General features: G+C 38.4%; 1 protein-coding gene across 11 annotated transcripts in view; it reads right to left on the bottom strand.

The window, feature by feature from the left end:
* LOC101075165 (protein diaphanous homolog 3) overlaps positions 1 to 12,953 on the bottom strand; it is a 102,969-nt gene that overhangs the window by 82,407 nt on the left and 7,609 nt on the right. For all 11 annotated transcript variants that reach the window (XM_029846047.1, XM_029846052.1, XM_029846051.1 and 8 more), the window contains 12 exons: positions 9,151 to 9,225; positions 8,873 to 8,942; positions 7,603 to 7,739; positions 7,079 to 7,184; positions 5,331 to 5,441; positions 4,887 to 5,005; positions 4,620 to 4,736; positions 3,081 to 3,199; positions 2,936 to 3,000; positions 2,521 to 2,625; positions 1,349 to 1,651; positions 297 to 411 (listed from right to left, as the gene is read on the bottom strand). In XM_029846047.1, the coding sequence (XP_029701907.1) occupies positions 297 to 411; positions 1,349 to 1,651; positions 2,521 to 2,625; positions 2,936 to 3,000; positions 3,081 to 3,199; positions 4,620 to 4,736; positions 4,887 to 5,005; positions 5,331 to 5,441; positions 7,079 to 7,184; positions 7,603 to 7,739; positions 8,873 to 8,942; positions 9,151 to 9,225 (1,442 nt within the window). The remainder of the gene's footprint in view (positions 1 to 296; positions 412 to 1,348; positions 1,652 to 2,520; positions 2,626 to 2,935; positions 3,001 to 3,080; positions 3,200 to 4,619; positions 4,737 to 4,886; positions 5,006 to 5,330; positions 5,442 to 7,078; positions 7,185 to 7,602; positions 7,740 to 8,872; positions 8,943 to 9,150; positions 9,226 to 12,953) is intronic.

Below are 12,953 nucleotides of genomic sequence, written 5' to 3'. Positions count from 1 at the left end.
ATGAATGTTCACTGGCACATCATCGCACCTTTTCTTGCATGATTTCTACTGAAGCACAACAACTTTTCATTTCTACTTTTGTGTCATTTTCGAGTTTTCACGGCAGTCAGTTAGATCCAAACAGCACCTGACTAAATGAGCGATAATAACTTCACAATCTACGAGGTTGCGCCAATGGCGTGAAAGCTATTTGTGGTATAGATTTAAATCATAACAATGGTGCACTGCAGCATCCTCCACTGAACCATGTCCTTCTTAAATACAACATAAAGAATAAATATAATAGGGAGACTCACCTGTCCGTTGTGTGCAAAAGGTGAGAGCAACTCTGTTTAGCAGGTCTGGTTTTGCATACTGGTCTTCATCAGCCCGAACCCAGAAACAGCCCTCTGACATTTCCTGGGGACGGATCTGAAACCATACATTCACACTTCAGCACCAACCTCAACCTCATGTGCTTTCCTCAACTCAGTGTTGAAAATAGAATAAACCTGTGATGCACAATTTAATGTGCACATTCACGCTTAAAAAAATAAAATTAAAAAAAAGCAGATGGAATTTTCTGCCCAAAGCTGTAGTTGGATCCAGGGGTAAATAATGTGTACTTTAACATGCGCAAAAACAAATTTTCACTTCCCCTCGCTGAATTTGCTTTATCCCGGAAGGCGGCCGGGAATAGCTTTGCCATTTCTAGATTGTTCAGATAGTTTCTGATAGGAACATTTCTCTATCTGAGCTGTAAACATTTTGTCAACAATGCTTGACATTTTCAGCAATGCTTGAAAGTTTGGATTGTTATTAGAGAAAAATAGTTTTTGAACAGATTTGGCCTAAAAAAGACATATGTGGAGGTCTCTCACAGCTGTGGAAGTGAGCATTACTGTTGTCCTCCACAAAAGCTCAGCTGGAATTCCACATATGGTTTAATTTGCGGAACACCTGTACCGATTTTCGCACGAGGTTAAATTATTAATCGAACCACAAACTAACATCGCTTCTTGTGTAAACTTGGATTGCTGTTCAGAAAACATCTGTAGAGGCCAAGGCTGAAGTGAAAATGGCATGCAATCATCTGGTATTTTTGTATTTCTTCCTCTTTTTTACGGATTCAGCACAGATGTAGACAGTTGTTGTTCGGTGTTTAGGAAAACATCTGCACTTTTGAGCCGTTGCCAATGAGGAACAACGACAGTTCAGATGCTCCAAAAGTTTTATAAAAGTTGCCTACTATCCACTTTACTGTGACTAAAACCTCCGCTTGCTCAATTGTTAATTCACTATGGATTGGCCAGGTCTGTCGTTGTAAGCCTTTCCTTTAGAAATCCATTCCAAAATTGATGTGTCTTACCTTGGACCAGTTGAGGCGCTTCATCGAGATTTCAGGCTTGAAGTCCTTCTTTGCCCTGAGGCCATGAGGCAAGGCGCAATGTTTGGGGGAACCGAAATTTAGTGGAGGCGGAGGAGGGGCCCCGAACAGAGGAGGCACTCCAGGTGGAGGGGGTGGGGGAGGGCATCCAGGTAAAGGAGGGGGAGGAGGGGGTGGAGGTGGTGGGGCTGATATGCCAGTTGAGGAAGATGGTGGAGGGGGAGGTCCAACCTGCGAGGCCTGCCCAACATGGGGAGTAGGCAGACTAACTGGTACAGCTCCAAACTGAAAAGAGAAAAGCGTAGCTCTGAAATGATATTCACACTGTAACATTATAGAATGTCTACAGATTAGCATTGTGAAATGAATCTTTTCCAGCTGGATTTGGTACAACTTTAGTGTAAATTGTAGATTTACTGGGTAGAAGAACAATCTGTAACAGTACAACACCAAAAAAATTCAAGCCACAAAGCTTTGTAAAGTGGATCATAGAGAGCAAATAGCTTATTGATCTACACACCACTCTTAAATTAAAGCAAAGTAAAGATCATTCCTGCGATCTTGCTGATTCTGCGTCTATATGTGAGACAATGTCAGAGGCAAACAATGGCAAGAACTGTGCATCTGTATGTAACCGCAGTGGTCTAAATGTTTTAATGTTGGTACTACTTAAGTATTCATTCTGTGTTTGCGCTCTTAAATTGAAAAATTATCAGTAAACGAGAAAAGGAGTTCTCTTCCCCCTTGACTGTAGTTATCTTGCTGTGCATGGGTGTGGGAGCAACTCTCGAGTTTTTTTTTCTTCTTTTTTTGGTGGGGAGGAGTGGGGGTTTAAGAGATGGTCGAGTAGAGAGGTTGAAGGGGGTTGTCAGAATAAATTGCTTTCAGAACACATTCCTTTTAGGGATAAAAATCAGAGAATGGCTAGAGCGGAGGACCAGCCGCCGTTCTCATTAGACTTAATGTCAGCCAGCCAGTGGAGCAGCATCTTCTGTACAGTACATCAACCCAAATGTGTAGGCACCAGTTAATAACAGACCCTGTCCCAATTCTCCAGAATTAAAACGTGTCTTACTAGGAAATAGGAATATTTTGATGGCATATTTAGAGCAGCTGAGTAATCAAGTGTGCTTCATGTCACACTGAGCTTGTACCTGTGATTTGAAAGCCTGCAGCTCTGCTTGAAGCTCAACCCTTTTCTCTTCACACTTGGCCAGTTGGGTTTGTGCCTCCTGTCTGTTCAGGAATTCTTCATCATACTAAAAACGACGTCTCAAAATTAATGGATGTTATTTCATTCATTTAAAAAAAAAAAAGAAAACACACAAACATATCCTAAACCATTTCAAGCACCAGACTGCAGGCATCCTGTCTGAACAACCAGGGTTCATTTTACCTTAATGAAAGAATAGCAAGAATTTTACTTAATTAACTGGATCGGATTATTTATTCTTCAACTCAACATGACAGAATGGGACTGCAAAGCAGTGAAATTTACCTTGTTGGGTTAGTTACATCAAGACCAGCTGTAAAAATGCATTACTGGGGTTAAAAGGTGAGTCAACTTGCCTTCTGTGCCAGTTCAGAAGTCCTTTGTTCATACTCATCAATCCGTGCTTTGTCCACACACACTTCTGAAATTTAAAAAAAAAGAGAGCTTTCACAGACATTTAGACATTTAATAATTTTGTGTTGCCAAATGGATATGACTTGCCCAAAAGGTGGCTGAAGTCCACATCTAGGCGCTTGCGGTAAGTAAAGTCTGGATCTGTGCCGCTCCGGTGGAGCACAATTTGAGAGACACATTCCTCAATGATCTTAAAGTACTGAGGTCTGAGAAAAGAAATTCAAGATAGACAATGGATATAGGAGAGGGCTAAACACGTAGAGAAACATATGTGATTCAAATATTATCCTCTCACAATGTCGCCCATCAATTTGCAACAACTCATTACCCAAAACAGAGACACAGGAGTGACTCTTCCTTCCACCTTGTAGAAACAAAGTAGAGAGGTCCTAACTATGATGAAGAGGAAGAGATGTACACTGGAAACACCGAAGACAAAAATAATAGGAATCAAAGGGAATAACACACGCCATCACCCAAGTTTCTGGTGTTCTTCTCATTACCCTGTGACTTTAGGCCTCCTTTGTAATGTGGGAATATACTTGACATAAAGCATACTAAGAAAAAAAGACACTACACTTGCCTGTCACAAGCGATATGATCAAATAAAGATGATACCATGTCTGGCAGTTGCTAAAGGTGTATGATATTTATATCAAGAGTAAAGAACTGCCTTAAGAGAAACTGAGAAAAGTTGATTTATTCTGAAAAATATATATATCTGAAAATGCTGCATAAAAATGAAAAAAGTAAAAACCTGTTAATTTAATTTGATCCATTGCATTATTATGGCTTTCTTTTAAGTGTTGATTGGCAGACAACACTAACCTTAAAATAATTTTATAATTCCAGCTTCAACTTTATTTCGCACACAAACAACAGTACAAAATGTTTCTGATTAAGAGTTAATTAAATTTGAATACACTATGATTACTTAGACGTGAATAAATAAAGTGAAAGGGAGACTTGCCGTTCCATAAATATTCAAAACGTATTATGTGTTAAGTACAGGTGAGAAAGAACCTCAGGTAAATCAATCCATAACTTAATTTCAAACTCAGGTCATAATTTAAATATATTTCTAATTAACCAACACAGGCCTTTGGACAGATCTTAAGTAAACTTAAACCACTCCACGGTCAACTAAACTATTAAATGAGAGTAGGGTTGACATTACAATGAAGATGTTTATGAATTTATATATGTCTTTGTAAACAGGCATGATAATTACTTTGCATTCAGCTCATCCACTCTGCACGAGTGACATGGGGCATCTTTCTAACTGCCCCCAGCGAGTCCTTATAAGATACCTAATTGGACCATAAACACAATGTTTCCTTTGAAGAAAACATGGTGAAGTCAAAAGAGGCAAGAAGGCGACATCAAGAGAAAAGGAAAGGGGAGAGTTGGGCATCTTAAAAAAGAAAAACAAAAGAAAGCTACATTTTGATGTGCACCCTGACAACAGCTTTCAACAAAAATCTGAACTGAAGCCTTACGCTGGAATCTGAAACCTGCAGCTCTTTGCTACAGCACCCTAAGGATGCTGCTCCTTGTACAAAAAAAGTAAACAAAAAACAACCTTTATTGTAGTTGCATTGCCTTTGCGCGCACTTCCATGTTTACCTGACAAAGTAGTCGTTGCGTATGAGCAAAAGGTGCTGCAGCATGGAGAGGAAGTAAGGCTCGGCACTACTGTCCTTCACCACGCTCTGCAGCATGTTGAACACATCCCAGGCATCAGTGCAGAGAGTCAAGGTCTCGTATGTACTATCAAACAATGAGTTGTCAAAAACTGCTGGAGCTAATAACAAAATGGATATCAATTGCACAAAAACACTTAATAAGTGTTAATATGTTTTGTTTTGTTTTTAATAACACTGCAAAGGATATTCAAGCTCACTCCTGATATCCTCCAGTCGGTGAGAAAATTCTATCATGTCCTCTTCTTTGTGTTCCTCAAACACCTTCAGCTGAATGTCCAGGGCTTCGTTCCTAATGTTCGTCAATTGCTGTAGGACAGCGTTTAAAAAGAAAATCCATAAGCCATACAGAGACATGAAGCCATATCAGGCTTTAACGCTTGACCTCTGCAACATCACCATGTAAAGGGAATAAAAATGTCTTTGAGAAGCTTATTTGTAGCTTTTAAATGTATTTATAATTGACAGAAAAGCAATGAAAAAATGCTCGTGGGTTTCACGAATTTAGACTTATTTGCTAACATGAAACTACATTATTTATCTGAAGTGAACAACTTAAACAGTATCACCAGATACGTATTACCAGGTGAGCTAGAGTTCATTTTCTACTGTGGGTGCGTTCACTTTTCCTTACCGGTAACATCTCTTTCAGACCGCAGCGCATGAATTCATTTCTGATATGCAGCCTTAAATCCAGTTCATCGGGAGATGTTACTAATGCATTGATGAACTGCATGCATGCCACCTGTAAAAGAAAACAAATAGATCAAGATGAAGTTGAGGAGGCCAGCGAGGATGAGAAAGAGAAAAAAATAGGACAAACAAATGATACGTGAGTAAACCAGAGAGAAGAAAAGGACCTATTCTGTGATGTAAACCATGCAGGCATGCATTCTAAATCTGCTATGTTCCTTAGAAGCAAAGGACCATAACTAATGCATGTCTATTTTCTCCAGTCACCAACATGGTGGAGGGAGGGACTTTAATATTAATGCAACAACCGTAGACCCACATGCACGAAACTGGCTAACAGTCAATTTAAGGGCAAACACGCTCTTTTGAAAGTTGTTTTTCTCTCCCAAGTGAGTTTGGACTACTGTTTGGAGACAGCTGCAACCTGTGACTATTCAACGAGTTGGGCGAACACACAGACAGAAAAATCAATTATTGATCAACAAAGCAAACCACTCATGAGTGAAGAGAAGGTATGACAATGATAGAGCACAAGAAGAATATCACCATTTTTAAGATTCATTGTCACTCATTGTCATTGTCACAAACAATCAAGCCAGATAGTAATTGATTTTCAACATTAGTTTCTTTGGTAGTCCCATTCGGAACCACTTATATTGATTTACACTGAACATCATAATTGTTACAATTCCACATCTCACCAGGGTATTTTTTCTTTGGTTGCTAAATTTGTAAGATAGACCTTAACATGTGCGATTTCTTTTCATTTCTTGGTTATTTAACTTGAATTATTACTCAAGTGATATTTTTTTCTGTCAACCTCTTTATTGATATTTTCCAATAACATTGGAAATAACAAGATTTAAATAGATGTAACTGTTTTTGGACTAAAAGTAGCAAATGAGTGGGGCCTGCAGACATAAGTGACTTTATAATTACTCGAGACATCAACTGCAGTCATTTTACAAATAAGATTAATATTTATGATTAGTGGCACCAGCAGTAAGAATGAGTCTTTGATTTATACTTCATCTGTAAGCTCAAGGCTCCCGTGAGTTATTGTGTGAGGAATTTGGCAAGCAAAGTAACAAGTTTAATAATCGATGACACTGATAAAACATTTGTTTGAAGCAGGAATGAAGCCTTGCCTTAATCGGTAGCATTCCTTTGTGCTTTTTCTTCCCATGGTAACATAAAAATGCTCTTGTTTTTCTTTTTCTTTTTTAGCTTTGATCGCTTTAATATGTATTGCCACAGTGTGTTTGCATTGTGGCTGTGCGGACCTGTGAGGAATGTGGACAGAGATAATGACATAAAGGCAGCAATATATCATCTCTGTGTAGAAAGAATGGGAGACAGTTTAGTCCATGAGGTTAAAAATGCCTAGAGTGTCTTTTTCTACAAAAATATTATTTAGTATTTTACAAATACCTTTCTGAAAGACCAACAATGTTTATTTCAGTAAACTATCATGTCATAATGGATGTATTATTGTATAGCAGTGATTGGGACACTAGGGGCAGGAACCCTCAAGCTGAGAAGATGCCTCCAGCAGATACCAGGAACCACATCAGAGATATCTGTCCAGAAGAGCACAGTGCTAGCAACAGCTTCTCACCTCTTTCCCATGGCTCATTTCAGAAGAATCTGATGGAAACAAGGATTTTAAGATTTCTACTTTGCACTTACTTGTAATTGAACTGAGCGCTGCCGCAATCCTTGCACAATGGGATTGAACCTCTCGATGGCTCGCCATTCTCCCGCTGTAGTAATGGCTTCAAGCACCTTTTCCAAACTTGATGAGAACACAAAATACATAAGCAAAACACCGAGGGGAAAATGAAAGGTAGAAACTATTTTCAACAGACTTTAATAGTACTTCAAAATATGACGGTGGCTATTTGATTGCAAGAAATCGTCATACAAATTTTACTGGTCTTCATATAGTATCTAAAATGAAACAAATTGCAGCTTTTAATATATTATTAAAAATGACTTTGTAGCAATGCATTATCAATACCAGGTAGAACTGTCAAATATTGTTCATAAGGATGCTCTGGGACTAATAAAGAGCCTCCGTCATAAAGAGCATAAAGTTGCTATCTAACCTCAAAGGTCCAGTAATCAAATTGCCTCAAACTTTGCAAGAAGCCCACTTTGACATCAATGACAGATAGACATATAGTACGAAAATGAATGATAACTCAACATACATATTCTCTTCTCCCACTATACAGATGGCCGATAGCAGCTTTACCACATCAGTCATCATGGCAGGCTGGGTGGGATCAATGGCTCTTGCTAGTAGTGCAAGACATTTCTCCTCCCCGAGGATTCTATCCAAACCGTACTGGAGAAAACATAAACCTGAATGTGGAGTCATTCTGCCAATTTACAGTTGTGAGATGATGAAAAAAAAATCATTGGAAGACAACAGTAAGATTAAATCATCTTGATCTCATTGGATTTTAAAAACTAATAAAGAAAATTTAAGCAAACAAGTCTCAAGTAGGAGGCATTATATATGATTTACATGTTAAATGCTTGACATAAACTATTGCTTAAAGTTCTGAATGACAGCTATTCAAAAGTCCTATTTGCTCATTTTAATAGCTTAAATCAGTATATGAATATAAACTATAAATTGCTGATATAAAATCATTTATGACTTGAAGTAATATTACCCTTTATTACTTTCAATACCACTAATGACAAACAGCAGATTGCACCCATGTAAGACATGGAAGAGGAGGGGGGCGTTGAACCAACAGCTTGGAGAGAACACCTGTCTATTTTGTATTGTGGGTACATTCTATCCCAAGATACCTATCAAGCCAAGAAAAGGTCTTGGCTAACAAAAAAAAAAAAAAACCCTACGGGTAAATGCTGACATCTGGCACATATGGCGAGGCAGGCTTGCAAGAGACCTTACAGCAGACTTAGTGCTAGAGTGGCTGAATACATCTCAGGAGTTTTAGAACTATATGCCAATTCTCTCTTCACTGTAGATGTATGTGTGTTGTGACATGTGCTTTAGATGGAAGATGTAACAAGGACTAACACAGCATCATAATGTGACGACACTGCTGCACTCTGTCAACCTCCAAAAAAATCTCATCTATAAGAGACAGATTTCCTTTCGTGAGTGAGGTTGAGGTCATTAATCTGCACTGCGGTACATTACCATATTGAAAGAGTAACTCACAAACTCTCTGGGTCAGTTCTGTTATGACACTGCCTCGCATGCGCTCTCTTTTATTCACAATCTGCCTTAGAGCTGAATGTGCCATCATGTTGCAGTAGGGAAGTACAGAAAAATGTTTTGAAGGCCAGAAAACTTGTGTTCAAAAATAAAAACCCTTCAATCAGCTGTTGCGATTGGTTTATTTTGCCTTTACAAAACACAGGAACCAATAACATATTTTAATCAGAACATAATTGCTGCTTCAAGTTAAGCAAAATCACATTTAAAACCAAAATTACCTTATTGTTCATGAAGGCTTTGAGGCACTGAATGATTTTGTGTTGGGCCTTTTTGTCCATCTTTTCTTGTCTGGGAAGAGATGAGAGTGACATGCACCAAGGCTGTTAAAACCTGTCATCCAAAACTGATTAAACATTCTTATTACAGCTATGCATAGGAGGAATAAAATACACTAATGATAATAGTTTACTAGATTTGTTAACATCAATAATATTTTTAACTACCTTAAAAATTGCAAAAGCCAAGTCAGATGACATGTGAATGGAAAAAACTTAACTGTTTTTTGAGAAGCAAGTTTTCTAATATGTCCATCAGCAATCCAAGTCCTTCATGGCCAAAGCTCTGTACCCAGCTGAAACAACAATACTATAGGAGTTATAGGAGTGTAAACCAGACTACGATCACAATCACATCAACAGCTGTGGGGAAGAAAAATAGTAGGAAAACACACAAAATTCATCACTTTGTGCTGGAAGGACAGAAGGCAGCAATAGAAATACTGTAGGAGGGTATTTACAAAAAATGTGTTATTGCATATCTAATACAATATTCAAGATAAATAAATAAACTAAAGGAATCACAGTGCAACTCCACGTCAGTCAGACATTTGGATATTGATCTGTTTCAATTTCACCTGCTGGTTTGCAAATGTGACAAACTGCTCGAGAGGAGAGACAAGTAGCAAGACAATCTCCAGTGAGTAATGGTGGCTGGAGACCATTTCCTTCACCTCATCCTTTCTAGCTGATTTTATCTAAAAGCTCTCTGCAACTACTTGTAGCATGAGGCAGTATCTGCAAAATTTTCTCAGTGCAACTCCCCCAAGATTGCATATCCAAAATCCTCTGTGGGCAGAAGGTTTAATGTGTCTCCAGCCTCAGACAAATGCAGGAGATACCAAGAGACAGGCCAGGACACTAGGTGGAGGGGTGAGGGGGGCCGTAGAAAGGCAACAACCCAGCAGCAGGACCGCTACCTGTTCAGACAGCCAGAGGCCTTCAGACTGACCTTTAGCAGGCCACTCACATGCACGTCTCTGCCCAAACTTTCAGAACCAGATCATATGAGGATTGTGTCCACAAGTGGGACCTTTATGAATTTGGGGCTTTTATGCCCTATTTGAATTTGCCAGAGGTCAAATGTTTCCAGCACCTAATGATGGCGACCTCACACAATTATTTATGCCTGCCTATATGTATCGGCAGGTGGGGCCAAATTAGGAGTTAAATTAGGAGGAAACTCAAAGAAGTTGGATCAAACTGTGATCTGATATTCTCCATTGAATCTGTATCCAATCCTCCATGGGTTATACTACATTTAATATCCAATTACTTACATTATGTGTAATTAAATTAACCAAAGCATTTTATTTATCTGACATCAGAGACACCTTTATTTTTATTTACATTTAGAGGAACAGGAATGGGAGAGGCAGAAACATTTACTTGTGTATAAAATTCTGGAAAAAAGCAATGGGTGAGATTGTGAGTGACTGCTTTTCCCCTCCTGATTGAAACCGAATAACATCACTGAACATTAGCATTCAGTTTAAGTATGATTCTAATCAACAAGCTGTCTGGCTTCCAGCATCAAATCTTCAGCAATCCTCAAGGTGACAACAAAATAGGAACCGTTATCTGAATTTAATTAATTTTAAAATAATATGGCGTTTGTAGGAAGGTGTAAAGCATAGTAATGGTATATTTTGCATATAAACTCAAGAGACTTTTTGCCTTTTTTAAATTGCTTCGCATGGTGATGTCCTGCAGGTGACAGACTGTTTTTCCATTCAACATTTTCACAAATAAAACTACTCTAGTGATGATTTAGGTGTGTTTGGTGAGTGTTTAATGAATACACGCCTGAGGGCGGTCCGGTGCCTCAAAAAGTGTCAAAAAAAACAACAAACAAGTTTGAATGTGCAACACGTATGAGGTGATAAATTCTTTGTGAAGCCAGTGTGGCACAGGAGAGTGTACACGGAGACAGTGTAAAAGCAGTGGCATGAAATGGAGCAACAGTGCCAGTTTTTCATCCAGTTATTCAAATTGCTTATTGTGTTGGTCTTCAAGGCCTCGTTTCTATAGTTAGCATTACAATAAAATCATACTGTCCATAATTCAGCTGATGTGAGGTGTGTAAAACCAGGTTAATTACTGCACCATATCAAATAACACATCTTTATAAAAGCTCTTTGTCTGCCTTCACAATCAAGACCCATCAATATGTGAATATGAATGCATGTCGAACAAACATGGAATGAACATGATTAATGAAATGCAACGAAAATGTAGAAAGCAACCCTGAAAGATAAGTGACAAAACTGAGCGACTGCAAAACTAGTGACTAGTGAATGGTCCAAAAGGAAAACAGCATAGCTTGTCAGAAGAGCTGAAGACAGACATCTCTCTAAAAGCAAGAAAAATTGTGAAACCTAATGAGTGCACAGTCATGAGTGCAAATGTCTTAAATCTATAAAAAAAAAAAAAAAAAGCTCCATATTGTGACTTGTATATAGGCAGTATTAATATAAGCTTACATAACAAAGTAAGTTGGTTTAATTTCAAAGATCCTTGGCTTTGGAAGATCAAAGGTCAAAGTCTCTCTGGAATCTGGAAGATCCACTAAATTTAATCAGCTGTTCGTTCCTCAGAATTTCCTGAAGATTTCATTCAAAGCCACACATAACTTTTTGAGTTATTTTCTAACAGTCAGACAAACAGACAAATGCCAGCTGTCACAAAGCCTCATTGGCGGCGCTAAAAGCAACTGATAGCATCAGAGTAAAAGCATCACAACAACCTACTGATGAAAACATCAAAACAACCTCCCTGCCAAGCAAAACATGCTTTGGCAGGATGAGGGAAATTGAGTCAACCTTTGTCAATTTTTATGTCAAAAAACCACATCCGGAGCTGAAAGACAGACCTTTTTGCACATCCAGAAGGCACTCTGACACCCCCAATCTAAAATAAGATTTGATCTGGCAAAAATTTCGATCTTGAAAATCTTTGTAATGTATTTTGCCCTCTCAGCAATTAGTTTCTGATATCTGACACCCCTCCAACATACCAAAATAAAATCTTGATATATTTTACATACATCATGTTGAATATTATACATACATGGTTTTGATGGGAAAACCCTCATAAATTAACTTAAGGCTGAACTCATTTCTGAACCGAACCAAGTCGAAGTCTTTTGTATTTTATATTACATGTAATAACGAATCAGAACAAAAGTGATGACACAGAACTGAGTTATATGTAAGCAGTGTGTTATACGTATGGGTTATAAGCAGTGTGCACATATTCACACTTGACTGTGAAACTATCACATGTTCTCTGTAGCACCACTCTTAATTACCAGATGATGTGTAGGTGATATGATTTCAGACAATGTTCATTTTTATTAAATTGAATTGATAATTTCCATTAGAGTCTCCATAAAGATTTTATTTTTCCGAGAAATACATTAAGAGTCCAAGGTTTACTTCCAAAATATATTTTTGAATTTTATGCTGTGCTCTCAATAAATAAATAAATGTGGGGCCTTAGACCCGAAGGTCAGGTTTAATCTAATATCAAAAACCAATTTCCACTGTTTCGCCAGACCATTTATCAAATTCCTTTAATACAATTACATCTTGAGGCCCTGTTGGCCCTTTGGTCAGCACTATGGCCTCGTTACCAAAAGAGCCACTGAAAGCAAGCGCATCTGTTGGGGGGGGGGGGTAATGTAGTGTGTTCTGGGGTCAGAGGAAAGGTATTACAGGCTGGAGATGTATGAAGTGTTAAATTACTTTTTGTTGAATTTGTGTCAAAAGTTCAAAAAGGTAGTGCAAGCGCATTACTGCAGACTCCTAAATAATCATCTGGTGCATCCCCGCAAGGTGCAAGGACAGCAGATGTGAGTGAGCATTCTGAGCAGGTATATAAGATCAAGCACTATGGAGTGCAGTCACCATCTGCAAACATTTGTGATGCAAAAGGATCGTTCTTTGAATATGATGGGATGCCACCTTGGCATTAACATTGTCTGTGTAAATTCCTCCCTGCTGGACATTTCAGTGATTTTATT

The sequence above is a fragment of the Takifugu rubripes genome, chromosome 13 (genome assembly GCF_901000725.2).
Source record: "Takifugu rubripes chromosome 13, fTakRub1.2, whole genome shotgun sequence".
Taxonomy (NCBI): domain Eukaryota; kingdom Metazoa; phylum Chordata; class Actinopteri; order Tetraodontiformes; family Tetraodontidae; genus Takifugu; species Takifugu rubripes.
Note: the sequence above shows the minus strand (reverse complement) of the source record. Positions and strands in the feature narration are given on the sequence as shown.